This window comes from Pseudopipra pipra, chromosome 2 (genome assembly GCF_036250125.1).
Source record: "Pseudopipra pipra isolate bDixPip1 chromosome 2, bDixPip1.hap1, whole genome shotgun sequence".
Lineage (NCBI taxonomy): Eukaryota > Metazoa > Chordata > Aves > Passeriformes > Pipridae > Pseudopipra > Pseudopipra pipra.
In genome coordinates, this window is record NC_087550.1 from 8,147,558 (window position 1) to 8,167,018 (window position 19,461).

At 44.3% G+C, this 19,461-nt stretch overlaps 1 protein-coding gene across 3 annotated transcripts in view; it reads right to left on the reverse strand.

The window, feature by feature from the left end:
• SCAF4 (SR-related CTD associated factor 4) overlaps positions 1-18,505 on the reverse strand; it is a 29,900-nt gene extending 11,395 nt beyond the window's left edge. The window contains exons 1-12 of one of the 3 annotated variants that reach the window (XM_064643909.1): positions 18,344-18,505; positions 10,802-10,885; positions 10,157-10,201; positions 9,578-9,739; positions 7,238-7,373; positions 4,877-5,016; positions 4,171-4,347; positions 3,730-3,830; positions 3,181-3,228; positions 1,975-2,083; positions 1,472-1,639; positions 10-95 (exon numbers count right to left, since the gene is read on the reverse strand). In XM_064643909.1, coding sequence (XP_064499979.1) covers positions 10-95; positions 1,472-1,639; positions 1,975-2,083; positions 3,181-3,228; positions 3,730-3,830; positions 4,171-4,347; positions 4,877-5,016; positions 7,238-7,373; positions 9,578-9,739; positions 10,157-10,201; positions 10,802-10,885; positions 18,344-18,373 — 1,286 coding nt within the window. In that variant the 5' untranslated portion in view covers positions 18,374-18,505. Of the gene's footprint in view, positions 1-9; positions 96-1,471; positions 1,640-1,974; positions 2,084-3,180; positions 3,229-3,729; positions 3,831-4,170; positions 4,348-4,876; positions 5,017-7,237; positions 7,374-9,577; positions 9,740-10,156; positions 10,202-10,801; positions 10,886-11,039; positions 11,058-18,343 lie in introns of those variants that run through there. The other 2 variants (XM_064643910.1, XM_064643911.1) reach the window with 2 other exon arrangements.
• Positions 18,506-19,461: the final 956 nt, after the last annotated feature.

Below are 19,461 nucleotides of genomic sequence, written 5' to 3' on the forward strand. Positions count from 1 at the left end.
CTGATTTACCTTGATGCAGATCTAGATCTCGACTTCCTGCTGTCAGAAACATGCCGTTTGCCCTCCTGAACAGGTGGCTGCTCCACTTCCATATCCTAAAATATGAAGTTGACTGGTGTTATGGGTGAGCAGCACAAGTATTTTATTTCTTTTTATGCCAAGACTAAATTATGTAACAGCACTAAAATTACACTGAATATTCAAATGTGTGAAATTAAAGAGTAACGTGGCTCTCCCTCAGAAGCCTCACCTCTGCTCTGTGTCACTGACAGGGAGAGGGTCCAGTATTACATGTACTTAACACAACCACTGAAAACACAGCATAGAAATAATCTGAACAACTCTTGTTTTCAATTTGCATATTATCTTTTTTCCATATTTCAGTCCATCTCCACAGAATACGATTATTCTCCTTAAAGTCAGTCGGTGGATCCTGCTGTGTCAAAGTTACAGGCAAAGTGAGGTTTACTACAGCTCTTCTCCAAGACATTACTAAAAACTACTTTAAGCCCTGTATGTAAGCACACTGTAAGAAATTTGAAAAATGAAGCAGAAAGTCAAAGCAATACATAAAATGCAAGAACTTGCTTAAAAAAAAAAAACAACTAATTCCAACACAGCTCTTCCTTCCTACCCCAAATCTTCCACAGCTTCCCATTCCAAAACATAAATGCATCCTGCCTAGACTTTAAATTTTAATTTAAATTTTAAAATAAATTGAAGTTTTCATTATATGACCCCAGCAGGGAACACCTAAAAAAGCCCTCTCTCGAAATGTACTGATTCAACAGAATTCTACACTAAAAAAACTAATTACAAAGACACTCTTGAGAACTGTCCTTTTATTCCAAGTCAAAGCAAGAACTGATTTCTACAATCTGTGATGTCACAGCTTGGTACCATCTCTATTTCTCAGTTCAGGATTTCCTTTTCTTGGAACAAAAGAGGCAAATAAACTTTTTAAAATATATATATATATACACACATATATAGGCTCATGAATAGACTTGCTCTTTGATTTCTTCTTAATAACAGCCAGTTATTCAACCTACATATCCTGAAAACCCTTAGGAACCAAAGCATTTACTTGGATTTTCTTAAGTTGTTACAGATTTTGAGTCCATTTCCACTACATTCACATTCTACCAGGCCCTTACAAATTAACTTTTCCAGACGGTTTCTTCACACAAGAAGATTGCATTGTCAGAATTCCATGGCACAAAATATTCCTGAAATATGATGGAGACAGGAAAGGGAAGATGAGGAAGCAGAAAGCACACACATGCTGGTTTTGCCAGACTTGTCCTGGAGCCCCCCAGCTTAATCCAACCATGTCCCAGTGGAGCCACCCTCACAGCCAGCTCTTGTCCTGGATATCCTGACACTTCTGCTCCTGCACAATCCATATACATTTGAAAAACACACATCTGAGAGCATTTAAGTTACTTTGTTTACTGCAAAGGCTCCTCACCTGCTGATGGGGTTTCTGCATGTGTGACTCAGTCTGGACTGGAAAAGGAGACTGGAAAGTTGGCTGCACAGGTGCTGCTGGTGGAATCACAGGCTGAGCCATGGGTGGGAACTGGGGGGTAGGCAGGAGACCAAAACCTGGCATTTGCCCATTAGGAGGAAGTGGGACCTTTAGAGAATAAAAAAAAAAAAAAAAAAATTCAGACAGGAAAAGAAATTACATTGGCTTTCCCAGTTTGCTCAAGTTAAGTTGTATCTGTGCTCCAAAGTCACAATAAAAGACAGGGGAAAGATGAAGTAGGTCAAGCATTTAGATGTAGAAAACAATCTTGTTCTTCAAAGCCTGACTGGGACAGAGAACAAAGATATGTTTCTTTAGAAAAATTGAGGGCTAAGCCACATTCACTCTTCACAATAGTAAAACCACTTCCTTATTTCTCCACCAAAGAAAACAAGCAAAAGATAGAAAACACCAGAGAGGGACAAGGGAGAACCTGAAGTTACCTGGTGACGCATTGGATCCTGCTGTATTCCCATCATCCGCTGCTGGAAAGGATCCATATTTGGGAGCTGAGGAAATACTGGCTGTTGCATGCCTTCTGCTGGAAACCCACTGAAACCAGGAATATTTTAGTGAGACAAGTCAGTACATACACAGATCTCTTTATTTTCCAGATTTCTATACACATTTACACAGCCTTGCTGTAATTTTAAACGGAACAAATATCTCTACTATGATCCCATTTCCAACAAAAAAAAAAAAAAGGAGAAAGAGTGGCCTCCTTATCTTTTTTCCACTCTAAGAGTAGTCCTTTATCACTTAAAGCAATGCTACACAAAGGTTAGAGCCTCCCTCTCCCCCCAGCTTACAAAGATCTCAGCCTATGGAAATGTTTCAGGAAGGTTGTCTGCCTTAGGCTAAACTTCTTCCTCTCCAGTTCCTCTTCTGGGAACAAAAGAAGCAACCTTTTTCCTCAAGGAAAATAAACTGGCTGTACTTTTGCTGTTAACAACCACCTTGGTTTGGGAGGAAATAGGGCAGAGGGGCACAGGATGTGTATCACAGCAGGATTACAGCAATGCCAATCCCTTCCTGATTCAACACACAGCATGGACAGTGCTCAGGGAACTCAGGAGGGCTCTGCAGGTAACAGGACCTGCCTGCAGGAAACTGAATCGGATTTCAGGAGGATACAGGAATTTCACGGTGATGGGAAATGGAGCTCTGCACTATTTGAAGACACGGGTGCCACAAAATTCTGCAGAAGTTCTGGACAGATCTGTTTTTCATAGAGAGAATGACTGAGTTTGTGTGCCCATACTGGGAATACTGGAATTCCACCTTCAGGGACATCTTGCACAAGTGTCAGGTGCTAAAGACAGAGGCTCTGAAGTGCTGCCAACACAACATAAACATGCCCAAAAGCCTCTGGCTGGGCAGGCACAAGCAGTGCTTATGTGTGACCTACCTCATCTCTCTGTACTCCAGAGTTCACCTGTACTCTAGGGAAAATACCACCAATTTCCTTCAAAGGCATTTTAATTAACTAGTACTTGTGAAACATAAAAGTGCTGGAGGTGAGAGACACAGTAAGAAAGCTGATGAGAGTGTTAGTGGTTCTGGTTTTGAGAGCAGGGTTTGGATGCAGATACAGAAAGTAAGACATAGGGCCACGGACTGAAGCAGGGAAAAAAGAAATATGGACTAACCCCGGCATTGAGCACCATCCAGCCTGTGCACTGAATGAGAGAGGGGTCCTGTGGAGAAAACTGGGATGTGGTCATGGCATTCCAGACTTTATCATAACGCACAGCAAAAGGGAAACAGGACTCTGAGCTCGTTTGTGGGGGGACTGAATGTTCAAGAACCTTAAGCCAATCTTCATTTCTTAAGTAGTTAAAACCATCAAAATGTTTGGAATAGCATCTTTTCCCAGCCAGCAAAGCAATCCAGCCGATCACTAACAATGCCCTGACACACTCAGTTGTGCAATAAACACATCTTGAAATCCAAGCTAAGCTTTTCTCTACAGAACACAGTCCTCAATCAGTGATGTTACATAAACCCACACCACATCATCAAAGTGAAGAGACATAAAAACCACCCCGCCAAAAATTGTTAACAGAAATTGTTAACAATGTTTTAAATTTGGGCTGTAACAGTTAAGCACTGAAGTAACTTCGAATTTTAATCCACTTTCTAACCTAAAAATCTTTTAGAACAAAGATGTCTTAGTTTTGTTATGACACACAACTTACAAAGCCGGCTGAGACACTGAAGGGGAAGGAGCTGAATCTTCTTTCTTTGCATCTTCCGCTGCTTCTGGTTCATCATCATAGTCAAACCGATCTAGAAGTTTCTGAAAGAAATCACATTGTGCCCACTATTTTTTTTGTATCTGACAGAATTGGCAGCCAAAATATCTTTGTTATCATGGTTTTACTGCATATCTAACAGCTCTGGAATTCAAGACAAGGTTAGAATGGGGGAAAAATAAAAACCTATGTTCTAATACAAAATAAAAACTGTCCAAAACTAGTTTTCTTCAGCTTCAGAAAATGCACAGGCCATAAAAGCAGGAAGCCAACCTCCAAATGGAAAAAGAGAAGAAACAAAATTAAAAACTAACAGAGGACACTGAGGTACCATGCCACAGTTGTGTTCTGAGGAGGTTCAACACAGAACAAACCAAGGCTTACTTTGTCAAACGATGTTTTCTGCTCAGGTGCTGGGAAAGCAGCTTTTTGCTCTGGTGCCTGAGCTGCTGTGGTTTTCAGCTGAGCAGTAATAGCTTGAACCTGAGCCATCACAGTGTTGTCTATGACCGGTGACTGGGGCTTCTGAGGCTGCTGGAAAGTCTGCAGGATTTGCTGAAGCTACAAAAACACAAGGTAGTATTAAGAATATGTTCTTATATTAACACAAAGAATCAAAAGAGTTGTAGGATATAACTTTTATGTCAAACCAGACTATGGCACAGGATGAATACCAATAACTTGACTGAACTAGGGAGAACTCTAGCAAGATCAAGAGTCACTTTTTAAATACTTCAGTGGCAAAATTCAGCAGATCCCAACATTGTAGGACTCAGGCCCTTCAGCACTGCAAGTGCTTAGTGGACTGAACAACAGCACTCCACATTTTCTTTCTTATATTCCACCTGTCCTGGAAACTTCGTAACTGCATCAATTCACAACTAACAATACGGGATATTTAACTGCATTTTCCCCAAATACCACGATTACTGGATGGAAGGGTCACAGATAATTCAAGTACTCTTTGACTCCACTGAAGACCTTAAGGAGGCTCTTCGCTTTGCTTCAAACAGGGGATATTAATTCCATCATTTTCTCCCCTCGTTTCACGTAAAAGCTGGGGTTAGAAGGGAACCAACAAGCAGGTTACCTGTTGTCCTTGTGTTGTCTGGAACAGCTGAGCTACAGCTGCGAAGGCATCGGAGCTGGGCAGCTGTGGCACGGTGGGCACTGAGTTCGCAGTCACCTGAGGGGGCTCCGAGGGGACCTTTGCCGGAGGGGGCGGCGAACCTGAGGGATCCACAGGAGCAGAGGAAGGGCTGTGTCACTCCAGAACGCTCACCCTGCTCTTCACCTGCCTCCTCAAAACAAGGGCCTGGCCACAAGCCCCTCTTTAACCCAAAATTCCTTATTTACACCACCCCAACTGCACATTCCATTTGCTTTGCCATGAACTGCCCCAGCCACTGCCCACACCTGCACACTGTATGCACCAGGAAAGAAAAAAGGCCCATCTGGAAGCTGGTCCCACATGGAATTTTAGAGCATGGCCCTTTGTCTGTAAGTGTGCAAGTTAAGAACAGCTCTGACTCCAACAGCGTGAGGCAATGAGCATCACTGTGTGATGGTTCTGGGCTCATGGCTCATCTGAAGAGCAACTGAGTTCCTCTTAACATTTTCTATTTTCTAGCAGGAACTGAACTTTTTCTGAGAATTCTGGTAATAATTAGAGGTTATTTCACAGGCAGCTCATTTTCTTTGGTAAGGTCTGTTCACGTGCCCCTTTTGCACAGGCACAAGCCACACCTGCAGCTGATGGAGAAATCCTCCCACCAGAAAAATTACTTTTACTCATTCTACCAGGAAAATACTCCCATTTCCAGAAGCTTTACTGAAATTGAGATCACACTTTAGGACACGCTGACAGCTTTGGCTACATATGCAGCTTTCTCATTCTCTTTGCTTTACATTAAAATGCCTATTTTAATAAACATTTTGCCAGTACAGGGTAAATTAGCAATAATACCATCAATTCCTCCACACTGTGAGCAAGTCACTATTCTTTAGCAAATTTGTTTTAATGGACATAATAGAGCTGTACAAGGAGTGACAGTTAAAGAAACTCCACAGATAAAAATATTTAGTTTGAAATACTAAGCAAACATGTTTGCCTTGCAATACCATCTCCTTTAAAGCCATTCCTCTGTTTGTACTTCAAATAACTCCAGTGTTGACAAGCAGCAAGCAGAGACAAACGTGTTTAATATTTTCCCAGAAGTGAAATGCAATATAAAAATACTGCAAAAAGGTATGTGGTTGTTCTTAAGCATGAAGTAACTCCCCACTTATTTCCTGTATATATTCAGAAGGATATTTTCTTGCTCAAGGGAGAAAATTCAGATTTTTCTCTCTATGGGCTAAACAGATTGTATCTCACATAACGCATTAATATATTTATTATTATTCATTAGCATATTTATTTCAGGGCCAAATTATCCCCTCTGGTGCATGTGAATAATCTCACTGAAAATCTCTGCAGAAGGCAGCCAACCTGTTTGCCACCAGTGAGGACACACAGCTGGAAGGGTACTGCCCCTCACCTGTCCCAGCAGAATGAAACTGCACAGCCACCACATTTCATGGGATACACTTCCCTAAACACAGCTGGAGAGGCTCCCACTTGTGCTGCTGTGCATCACTGTTTTGTTGTCTGTCACCACCCCTCCCTCACTCCATTCCACTTTTCCCAGTCCTACTCCAAGGTACACAATGAACAAGGAGGTTACCAGAGCTCAGCGTGAAACACAGAGCGCAGAGCCAAAAAACAGGCCCTCTGGAGAAAGAGGGAATTGTGGAATGTGTATTCTCCTCCACTGCTCCATAACCTCACTGCCAGCTTTTCATGGGGCACAAAATAGGTCAGTGCAGCACTGTGGGCAGGCCCTCCCTGCTCTGCTCTGTGGGTCAGTGCTTTCCAGCCCGTGCAAAGGCCCAGACAGAACTGCACTGTTCGAGAATCTGGATGTGAAACACCAGTTCAAGTGTCCCGGGGCTCACACTGAGACACCGACAGCTGCTGCTTTCAGGTACTAAACTGATCCAAAGAAAGACAGAGCTCTTAACATGTAAGATCCCACTTTACTCATCTGGATTCTAACATTAAAAAATTACATCAGAATTGGAAAACTGAGATACAACAGGCAAATATTTCAAAGCAAAAGAAAAAGTACTTGTTTAAGAGGGGACACAGAAGTCATCTGTAAGTGTCCACATATGTATGTGCACATGAATATCTGTGATAGACATTTCAGGTGTTTTCCAATTAAGTGCTCACCAGGCACAGTATCAGCATTTATTCAAAATAAGTTCAGCTGTTTCACTTAATTTTCACAACAAAGGTAAGTTTATGGACATGTTGCTGCTGGAACTAAGAGCAGGTGCTTTCCTGTGAAAGCAAACAAGCTATTGCCATTTGCCCTTTGAAGGCAGAAGTTAAAATGTTCATTCCTACCTTCATTGTTAGTAGCATTCTCTGCCATTGGGGCAGTGGCACTAGTTCCTGCTGCCATATCCAGAAGAGGCTGAATTATTTCAATTTTAAATACTCCGTTTTTCTGCCAAAGGTTCAGGACACGGACTATTTTACTCTGTTGAAACAAAAGTAAGCACCAATGCTGAATCCAGCTCTCCTTATTCACAAAGTCCCAGTTTATCTTCTGTATGTGGAGAAGAAAGGTTTGAACAGCACACAACATAACCAGGCACACCAATTTAACAAACCTTGTGCCGTGACACAGGGCAGCAACACCTTTTACATGGTTAAAATTAAAACTGCCAACTTATTTTACTGTCTGCTTTAATAAAAAGCAATTTGTGACACTTTCCTAAAACTGTTCTGGCCAGTCAGAAATCCAGGTCTGATGAATAATCGAGGACATCACTTCAGCCCCATTTCTTCACAGATGGTCACCAAGGGTTGAACCAACCAACCAATGTGACCAGAAAGAGAAAAGGAAGACAAGCTGGAAAGCCCTAAGGAAGAGAGGGGCAATTACACCAGGAAACACCAGAACAGCACTTCAAAGCCAGGCTGAGGATTGCTTCCTTGATTTTATCCCTAACCCAACCAATTCTGTGTTGACTCCAGAAACCATCTCCATCATTGCTCAAAAGATCAGGAAAGCAAGTGGGAAACATCCTCACAGATCACTGCAGAAGGATTAATTTAGAATCTCTGATTGTCAGCTGTTATTTTAAGCTCATTTCTTTTTTTTCTTTTTTTTCTTTTGACATGAAGAACAACGCAGCTTTCAGGAACAAGCTGGAAATTAGCCTTTCCTTCTTTAGCCCAGCACTAAAACAATGTCTCACTAGTTGTGTTGCTTCAGTTGGAATATTCAGGCAGGTAGAAGTCAGAATACATGTTGTATTGCTGTCCTTTTGTAGGTTTAGTCATCTCACCTGCAGACATATAAGCTTCAAATACTTTTTACTTGGAATGAATTGATTCTGTCCCTTCTTGCTTCAACAATCAAATGTCTCACAGTGACTCAGTTATCCACACCCATGCAAATCCACCTCTACCTTCATTAGCTAAGTGATTCAAGAATTTTACAAAATGTTTGCTAAAATAACATCAGTTAGAGAGAAACCTGAAATAGTCTATTTTTAAATAAGATTTTGGTCTGAAAAAACAGTTAAACTTGAAAACAGCAGAATATCAAAGCAATAAAATGCTATCTCTCCAGAAGACCTGAAAATAGAATGAAGGGCAAAGAATGAGTAAATTTAATAGTCCTGTTTTCAGTCACATTAATCTTACAGAAAGGCTGTTTAAAAAAAAAAAAGTAGCATTATCTTCAGACATCAACCACGGTTGTCGTGTATCTGCAGATCAGGCTTTTTGGTTTAGAAACTGGAAATCCATCAAAGCAAGCATGTTATAAATAATATTATTCCCTATATCAAGTAGCCCCATGAAGGAGATGGACAGCCTAATTCATTTATGTAAACAAAATGGTAAGCACAGAAACAGAAAGGAGAAGGGACTGCTCTTTTTCACCAAGGTATTAACCCAGGAGCTCCAGGATATCAGATTCAAAGCCTGAAGGTCTAAATGTACCACATTAGAGAACTATGAACATCAAAGCTTTACAAAAAGCTTATTTAGAAAGTTGGGGAAGAAGTCAGGTAGAAAAGGAGTATTTTACAGAGAAAAAGCGAAGAGGTGTTTTTCTGGAAACCAATTGGCAACTTCTGAAACATACTTATCTTGGATTTTCCTGCCAGGGAACAAAAGTCATTTTCTGCTGGTAACAACCAGGACCATCAGAAATTCAGGACACTTTCTGAGCCTCTGTTCTATCAACAAGTACAGCAGAACTAAGAAAAACAAGGCCTTAAACCAGTGTTGGCAATGGAGAACAGCAATGAAACCCTCAAGTACAGGACTGGGAAAGACTGATGAAACCATCACAATGATTTTCTTAGAAAACTTTTGTGAGCAGAACCGTCACTGCCTACAAAACCACAGCAACACCTCCTTTTTGTGGGAGACACTGCCTTCCAGAGGAAGTTTTCCTGAAGCAACCTCAAGAGGAAAAGCTTTTGGCACAGTAACCACACAGTGCTGAACTGTCTGCACAGGCAAAGCTGATGAGGGTAGGCAAAATATATCTTTTAACTCCAACTTGCATTCAACTATCACCTTTGATCATCTTCCTCAGTCTGTTTTTCCCTTTCCTACAGCAACAGTCCCTCCCAGGGACAGAGAGAATCACCCAGTTCACTGTCCCAGGAGAGCAAACACCATGACCAATGCACAGCAACACTTGAGGAGTGACAGTCATACCTTGTCTTCAGATGGACACAGATACAAATACTGGAATGTGGCAGTAATATTTTTAGAGAATCTTGGCCCAAAAACATCTTTGTCTGTTCCAAACTGGTGCCGGGACTGACGAACAATGGAGTCAATCACGTACAGCCCAGGGACTTTGTACTCTGGTTTGCACTGAAACACAACAAGAATTGTCCATCAGGCAGGGATATTCCCAGGAAATCTGCTCTTGGGGAGAAAGGGAGCACTGCATTCCAGCCTGTTGCTCTACATGCCCAGGCAAGCATGAAAACTGCCATTTCTGAAACTTAGTGACAATTAATTTTAAGTTCAGTACCTCCAGTTTCCTCCCCAGCTGCTGGGTAGAGAAAAATTTCACAATTTGCTTCCCCTCCCATTAATGTATGATGGAAAACTAAAATGAGGTTATATATACAAAAGTGATACCAAAATGTATAAAATCCTAACAAACCAGGATTTCCCCCCTCAATCCTTGAGTAACATAAGCCTTTCTGGTTATTTATTAGCAATATCTAATAAAGGATGCAGACAATAACTTTATCAATAGATTTTTTTATTATTTTTGTTTACCTTTTTGATAAACTTCTCCACAATCTGGACAACATGCTTGTAGAGCTGGAAAATAAATAACATACATTAGCATATCAGCTACTTGAACACTGGCACATCATTCTGGAAGTTTTTTTACTCTTTGTGCTTATTACCACTTCGGAAAAAGTACAGAATATGGCAGTCACATTCTAAAAGGCAGGATGTTATCAAGCTAAATTCATTAATTAAAGCACAGAGAAAAGGATTTCACGGGGGAGACCCAGACTCAAGGCATCCTTTCTGCCAGCAGTGTGGTGTCAGTGAGTAAGTGAAAGCTTTCTGGAGTTACTTTCTACGCAGGACCAGCGTTTCCACGTGCTAATAAAGTGCAGTTGCACCCTGCAACAGTTAAAATTTTATTTCACAAGAATCACAACACCCTAGCGGGTGTAGCATTAAAAAGCAATGACCCAAAAAAAAACCAAAAAACCAATCTGGCATCATGCTCCCAGTCCAAAACCAAGAGATGATGTTCACCACCCACTTGTTTCTACACAACAGCCTTAACGCCAACCAGAATAAACCATCCCTGAGACTGGGAAATCCTGAATATTTACTTCAGAAGTGAAATAATAAAACATTGCTGCTGTTTACAGTTTGGTGTTCGTGCCTGTTGTACTTTACCTTAATAGCTTTAATGGCAGCTTTTGTGATGAGAATCATCTTTGCTCGGGAAATAGGAGGTTTCATCTCCATCAGTGAAAAGAGCTGAACAGAGAAAACAAACATTAGAAATGTGTTCTGAAGCTTAAGGAATTCACCAAAAAAAGACATTTCAGGTGGGTGAGGGATTTTTGATATCCCACACTCTGTGCTGGCCACATTGCTGGCTGGCCCTGAGAGAACTTGCTATTTTACAAACCTATTTTGCTCTTTTACAAACTGCTGCCTTATTCTTCATAGGTCACCCAGGGGAAAGTTCATTCCTCAAGGACGTTTTCAGGAGTTACTGGTCTTTATAGAAGACATGTATGTGTGTGAGTATATATATATATATATATATATATATATATATATACACACACACATCATAACTGAAAATAAGCATTAGCTTTACATTTCAGAGATGAGGGAAACTAAAACTGGCACACAGAGTTGGGGAATCATCCATGAAGACACCTGGATACACTTTCCCCAGGATCCCAGCACCACCTGAACACTGTGACATGACAGTCCATCCATGTGGAATGTTTTAAAAGAACAGGGAACTGCGGGATTTGGGGAGATTTGTTGTCAGTAACAGCCTGGCACTCACATGTACACACACCAGAGACCCCAGATTCCACCGCTCTCCAGATCCCTTGGGATCCCTCTCTGGATCTGCAGTGAATTCTATCAGCTCCACAAGCTGCTCTTGGAAATTCTCGCTGCAAAATAACCAGCTGCCAAAACCACCCCGTGCACTGCACTGTGTTCTTATGGCAAAACAACACTGAGATGTGCAAGGCTTCTACACACACAGTTGTTTTTACCTTGAAATATTCCTCACAAATCATAAGGAAAAAAAATTGCTTTGTGTTACATAATTTCATTTTGCCCTTTACAATAAAGAAAAAATTGAGCCCTTGAACACTAGTCAAAAGTGTCATCAATTATGTACCACAAAGCAAAATAAGAGAATACAAGTGTCTTCATTTGTCACTGTAATGGAAAGTAAGATGTCATTTAAAAATTTCTTCTACTTCTAATTTTAATTGATTTAAGTTCCAAAATACTGGTGAAGTGACCAAGTTCCACAGATTTATTCACTGTCTCGGTCGAGGAAAAAAAATCAATGAAGAAGACAAAAAAATTTGGCCAAATAAGGCAAGTAATTTGCTAACAAGGCTTTCAGCAGGACAAAGGGAGGCCTTATGCCTATAAAACACAGAGAGCTGGCAACAAGGTATTTACTTTCTTAATTCAATTCCTATTCCAGGAGATGTGACAGAAGAAAAACTGTCGTTCAAGACAGTGGTAGCCAGATGCCTTTTCCAGCACCAACACAAGACCATGAATTCTCATTATTCATCTCCATAAAATGCCAGTTCCAATGCCAGAATGTTGGACTTTTAAAGCCATTTTAACTGTTAAACATATTTCAGCTTGATGAGAAATCACAGCATGGACAAATAAAAACTGTCAGATAAAAGATGGAGAGAAGGGTCTGTGAGCTGACTTGGTTTTAAAAACAAATCTTGTTTTAAATTGGGACTTAATTGCTTTAAAATAAGTGCAAAGACTCTCAGTGAACTAAGTCAGTAATATTATTAAAACTCAGGAAAATCTGTTTTAAGCTGTAATGAAAGGGGAAGAGAAATCGAAAGCCCAACACCCACAACGAAGCACCAGAAGGCTCAAAAACAGACGGAGGAGGAAAAAAGCAGCCAACATTAAGACAGGCATTCCATATCCTTTCCTTTGCACATGGAGAAGCAACTGGTCCTCCAGCAACAGGATCCAGTCCCATATAGTAAGAACAAAGGAGCTGGTGTGAAAGCAGCACTTTGTATTTCAGGAACACAAGGAGAGACCCCCCAGGAAACTGGGAGGGCTCAGAGCAGGGCCCAAGGTAACAAGAAACAAGGGGCAGCAAAAATATAAAGAGAAGTATCTTTAAAGTATCCCAAGTTTGACACTGCAATTGGGGGAAACATGGAAAAAATAAAAGTCCAAGGAGAAAAACTGCCAGGGAGGACAAAGGCACACATACATATATAAACACACCTACAGTACATATATGCATGTGCATGTGTGTGTATATATATAAAATAAATCTATTTGCCCTCTCTTCACCCTCCCCATCACCATCTCTTGGAATTTTACAACAAAACTTTCCTACTTTTTTCAAGTTTCCTGAAATCTTCAAATATCAAATGACTACTTTAATGCTGATTTTTATTTAATTCTCAGTATTGGTTAAATGTGCCTACACCACGTTTTAAACACAGGTAAATCTAAAATTTAACACCCTTACAAGTCCCTCATGGTTTTCCACTGGTAGAAGGGGGAGCTGCTCAGTAAGCCACCCATGAATTTACATTCCCATATGTTCAATTAGACTGGGATCTTCCTCCACACACATTGCCCAAAGCAATACACCAAAAAAACCACCCCTATTTTCAGAGGATTGTTCTCACAATAATAAATCCAGTTCCTCAGAGGGCATCATGATCAGCCCAAGGAACAACCTGGACACAAAAGTTTACACTATTTAAAAAATCATTGTGATGGATGCAACACAGGCAATGAAAATCCGTGGCTTGAGAGCATTTCCAATGTCCTGCCTCACAACAAGAGCCTGTCCCTGGAATGCTCTGACCTTCTGCTTTCACTGACCATAACTGCAGGATCGGAGGATGTTGACACAAAAGAAGGGGAGGTATTCAAGAGACCACTAAACTCCAGCCACCATACACAATATTGATTTAAGAGTATTTCTGGGTACTTCTCACAGCAGCACGGAAGGAAACTCTAAAGTATCTGTAAAGCAAAGAGCTTAAAAGGCAGAAAATTCACCTGCTCGTTTTCAGGCTGATAAATGCTATTTAATAACAAAGGGGAGCTACTCATTAAACCATGGCAGGACAGCAAAAGGGAGACTAACTAACATAGTGAGCCCCGAAATTAAAACTTTATGTGAAGTACAGAAGCACCACAGAAAACACATGGAAGAAGTGAACCAAGACACCTTTCAACTACAACTGTGCCCCTGCTCCAGCTCAGAAGGTGCCAGGAGGGGTGGGAAACAGGACAAGGATGATGATGGCCTTTAGTTCTCAGCCTTTTGAGCAGCAGATTATTAACTCCTGCCATTCTACAGTTAATGCCCTTTGCTGGTCTATTTTACATAGGAACCTGAGAACCACTATTTTAAAATTTACCGAGCTTGATGTACCATCTTAAGTCTATTTATCTGTTTTAAGCATGAGATAACCCAGTAGGAAGGTAAAAACACCTTTTAGGGCTTGAACTGGCTTCCCTGGCTTTGCTCTCTTGCTGAAGTGCCTCTGCCATAAAAAGGTCTCTTTATTTGCAAATAAAGAGCTACGGGTCTGTTTTATACACTCATTAAATCAACCCCCCAGCACAGCAGCAGCACGGAGAGAAGCACCTACTAAAACAAACACAGTGTTTAGTGATTAGTGGGTATCAAGCACTCAGGTCACTGTCAGGACACCTCATTCAACCTCCCCTTCTCCAATTTCCAGAGCAGTCTAACACGCCCTCAATGATTCAGTCGAGCCTTAGGTGTCCAAAAACACTTCCCAAAGCAAGCTTCAGCCACAGTCAGTGCATTCATTCACCAGCTTTTGGAATGTGTTTTATTTATGCATTTAGAAAACACGAGACACGGCAAATCACCGGACACTTATGGGTATATAATTGTAGTTACTTGTTTGTGTGCCTACAGAAGCAAAAGGATGATGGAAGACACGACCAACAAGCACAGACACCACACTATTTTGTTAACAAAACTTTAAAAGGGCAGATGTTTTAGAAAATCCAAAGGAATTCTGCTGGCCCTGTACATTTTCCTTCCCCTAAAGAACTTGCTGCTTCCTGTCCTACTCAGGTTCTTCCTCCAGCTAAGGAAAGGAGAAAGAGCTTAGCAACAGATCATTCCCTATCTCAGATGATCAGCAAGTTTTAAATGCTCGACCACTAGCATCAGGTGCTGCTGGAGGTAAGAGATCACCATAACACCCACAGCTGTCAGGCTGTATTCTTGGGAAAATAAAGTGACATTTAGATTTGACCAGATATGACCCCCAGGCAATGAAGCCAAACAGCACTTCATCAACTCAGCCACTTCTGTGGCCTAGAAAGGCCTTCCACAAATCCTGAAACACTGGGGAGAAACATCTTCACAAGGGATCCTCATCTGAAAATGACATCATGGAAGTACACACAGAAGAGAGTTTTGTTTCCTGCAGAAATGGTTTGGAAATGCAGCTCTCGGGGCCAGGGCAGGGCTCTCATGTCCAACACATCTCCTGGAAATACTGCTTGTCTCACTTCTCTTACCAGGAATCCCTACTGGAATGTCACAGCTTCCAATATTCCTGGAAACAAGTTCAGTGCAGAGGCAAGAGACTCCAGCCAGATGCTGGTAGTTGTGTCCTTGCTGCTTTTCCCTGCACATCCAGACTCTCACCGGGGATCCTGAGCTCCAGCAACTGCTGGAGAACCACTGGGAAGGATATCCTGCCAACCTCTATTTATAGCACCTGGGGAGGGAGGGGAAGACTGTAATAGAACAGGCAAAATAAAGCCTTGCCATTGGCATAAACCAGCCAGGCTGGATCAAAACCCCAACTGCCCAGTGCCCTGAATAAGGGCCAACAGCAAAGAAGGAACCTGCAGCTCCAGCTTGGAACAAACAGCCCACAAGATCTGCCACCTCATTGTCTCTGGGCACCTTTAGGTGGGATATCAAATGTTTCAGTGGTACAGATTAACTACTGTCAACCTGAGACACACCATTAAAGGAATAGGATGCATTACTCAACACAAATAAAAGATTACAAAACAAGAAAGTTGGCGCTTTTTTCCTATTTCCAGCAGCAAGACTGTGCAAAAAAAAAAAAAAATCTCTTTTTCTAACTTTTTTAACTATGCCTCAAGTTTTTCAGATTAAAGAAAAGGAAACACACATCCCCTAAACTGAAACATGCCAAGGATTTATAAACCGTGGCAGCTGTTTTGGTGAGGGGTTTTGTTTGCTTCTGTTTTGGGGGTGGGATTTTTTCTGTTTGGGGTTTTTTTGTTTTGTTTTTAGAAAAATGTTTGCTTGTTTTCCTAAAAGCATAACAAAGTTCTGTCCATTATCCAGTTACCTTTGGTGATTTATTTATACTGTGTCACTAATGTAACATAATATATGCACCTAACAGTGCAGGATCCAGTTGGAACTGAATTCCTCAGAGGAAACGCACCACAGCCCTGTCCAATCCCTCCTGTTCAGCTGGAGGAATCTGCTCAAACTACAGCTGGATAAAGATGGAGCAGCAAACACAAAACCTGGGCTTGCTCCTGTAGAAACAGGAGGATTTTGAAGAGGACATTTATTGGCAAACTTGCATTCAAAAGAGAGGCTCAAAGACCGGGACTGAGGGAACGGCACCACAATCAAACAGGATCAAATTACACAACCCCAGCGAGTTCCCACCCACTGCCAGAGCCAAACTCACTCCTCTCCCTCCCCAAGCTCTTTTATCCAAGAGGAGACACCAACCCAGCAGCTTCGAGCATGCCTAATTTACAGCCCTGCTTTGAACTTGGGCCTCCCACCATTCAAAGAACTGCTGCAAACACCAAACCCACCCCAAAAAAATCCCAAATGGTGGGATCACCTGCAGTAAGTGGCATCTCCTCCTTCAGGCAGAGCTGACATGGAAGCAGAGCCAGGAGAGAATCACCTCCAGCACGAACGGGAAGTGCAGCTCCAATCCCGGGGCTGCTGCACTTGGGAGTTCCATGATAAACCCACAATTCCCTGGTACTGTAGAGCCAGCAAGTCCAGGAATTCTTCGCCTACGGGGTACTTTGTAGCTGCCCCCATCTTCACTGCTGGAGCCACTCCACTCCCAATAAAATAATTAACCCTTCAGTGATTGGGACTGGCACCTCTGAAGGCCTCACAACACCGAGCTGTACAGACAAAACCAGCCCTCACAGCCTCCCCAGCCTGGGCTGTTCCCACCACTGTTGGAACAACACTCAGACCTCTGTAAAACGGAGATTTCTGGGCTTTCTCAGTGAAAGAGAACAGTATCTCTCCCTAAATCTTACCCCCCACAGACCATTTCGGTTTGTGCTGCTCCAGGCAGCAAGCAAAGAGACCCATCTGAGAACTGGACTTCATGTGCTCTGCCAACACCACAAACACCCCTCCTGGGAGAGGACAGGGCAGGAACCACACAGACCCTGAGCTCATTCCCAGGCTGCTCCACACACGTGCAGTCCCAGGAACCCGTCACACACACCAGTGACTGCACAACAGGAACTTCAGCAAGGACACTTTTCTCCCCCATAACTGATATCCAAGCAAAAAATCTGATGCTTTGCTCTCTTTCAGACACCAGGATTTCACTCGGCGTTCCTGTTTGCATCAAGCCAGAGCATCCCACCTTTCCTACAGGAAGAGGCAGGGAACAAAACACACCAGTTTCCAAGGCAGGGATTAGTCACGGGATCCCAGGAAACTGCAGAGTGAACTTTTTGCACCCTGACTCCATCACGGAAGAGCAGCTGCCATTTCTCCCGTTCCTGTCCTGCAGGAATGCACAGACTCCCAACCTTCCAACGCATATTTGGGAACAGCCTCTGGCTGAGCTTTAACTGCTTTTCTGTCTAGGGAGGACCCGCAAAGCCTCAGTACCCAGCTGAGGGGGATGTACGACCAACAACTAACCATCGTTTTTAAGTCACGTGTCAAAAAACTTTATAGAGGAAGGGCTAAATTACATTGCTGTTTATTGCACGAAAAACCACCACGCTCTGCTTTGATTCCAACTCCCACCGGCTGAACAAGGAACCAAAAAAAAAAAAAAAAAAAAAAAAAGAAAAAAAAAAATCAGAAGGCAGGGACCGTGGCACGAAAGAAGAGTAAATGATTTCCAGCCTCCCCTGAGCCCAGTGCTGGCGTCGATCCCTCAGTCACATCCTAGGCTCCCAGGGATCCCCCCTCCCGCTCCAGTGTCACACCGGCCAAGGCACTACGAGGGAACACCAGCCCCGAAACGCGGCTTCCCCCCAGCTCCTCAACCACACGCACGGCCGGGAACGACTCCCGGCAGCGATCCCGGAACAGGGATCGGAACAGGGTTCCCGCTGCCGGCGGTGCGAGGAGGAGCCCGGGAGCGGGGGGACAGCGAGGCGGTGGCAGTGAAGGCGCGGGGGCAGCGAGGGGACACAGAGATCCCCGCACAGATCCCTCCAACGCCGCTTCCCCCCCGGGCCGGGCCCGCGCGGGGCGGCCCCTGCAGGGCCGCGGGGCCCGGCCGCGCTCGCCTCCATTTTCCCCCGGAGCGCCGCTCCCCGCCGGGCCGAGCCGGGCCCCTCACAGGCGGCGGAGCCGGGCAGGGCCCTGCCGGAAGCGCGGGGCCGAAGGGGGGGGGCGGTGCGCGATGGCGGCCGCCGTGTGTGCCGTGTGTGTGTGTGTCCCCCGCCCCGCGCTCCCACCTCCTGGTTGAAGGCGTTGACGGCCTCCATGTCGGCGCTGGCGGGCGGGCAGGCGGGCGGCGCTGCGGGCGGTGCTGTCGCTGCGGGCGGCGGTGCCGGCGGGTGCCCTCAGGGCGCGGCCATGATGGCGGCGGCCATGGCGGGGCTCGCGGGCAGCGCGCGCGGCCCGGCCCGACCGCGCGACGGGCCGGGGGGGAGCAGGGGGAGCGCGGGGCACGCCGGGAGCGCACGGGCCCCGCTCGCGGCCCGCGCGAGAGCCGCCGGGGGCACGTGACTCGGCGCGCGCGCGCCGGCGCCATGTCAGCGCTGGCCCCGCCTTCCGGGGGAAGGGCGGGGGGGGGGGGGAAATGGCGGCGTGGAGCGTGTACTGACACCGCACTGCCGCTGTCACTGCCCCCGGACACTGCCACTGCCTCTGCTCGCGACCGCCGCGTCGCCACCGCGCTTCGGCCCCTCACGGCTGCTCTAGTGCTGTCGCGGGCGGCTGGGCTCGGCTCGGCTGGATTCGGTTGCGCTCGGCTGAGTTCGGCTCAGGTCGGGTCAGTTCGGCTGGACTCGGCTCCGTTCGGCTCGATTCGGGAGTGTTCGGTTGGACTCGCTCCTTTCGGCTCGATCCGGGAGTGTTCGGCTACACTCGGTTCCGTTCGGTTCGATCCGGGAGTGTTCGGCTGATCTCGGCTCTCTTCGTTTCCATCCGGGAGTGTTCGGCTGGATTCGGCTCCGTTCCCTGACGGAGCCCCGGGGTGAAAGCGGCGCCCGCCCCACGTTAAACACTCAAAAATCGATTCTTTTCTGATTCCGTGCCCCCACACTAAACACTCTAAACACGGTATTTTTTCTGATTCTCAGCTCCACGTTAAACACTCAAAAATCGGTGTTTTTTCTCATTCCTCGATACGACCCCCCCCCCCGTTAAACATTCAGAAATCGGTGTTTTTTCTCATTCCCTCATCCCCTTCCCCAGGCTAAAGACTCAAAAATCGGTGTTTTTTCTCATTCCCTGATCTCCCGCTCCACGTTATACGCTCAAACACCGATGTTTCTTTCTGATTCTCAGCTCCTCGTTAAACACTCAAAAAATCGCTGTTCTTCTGATCCCACGCTAAACACTCAAAAAT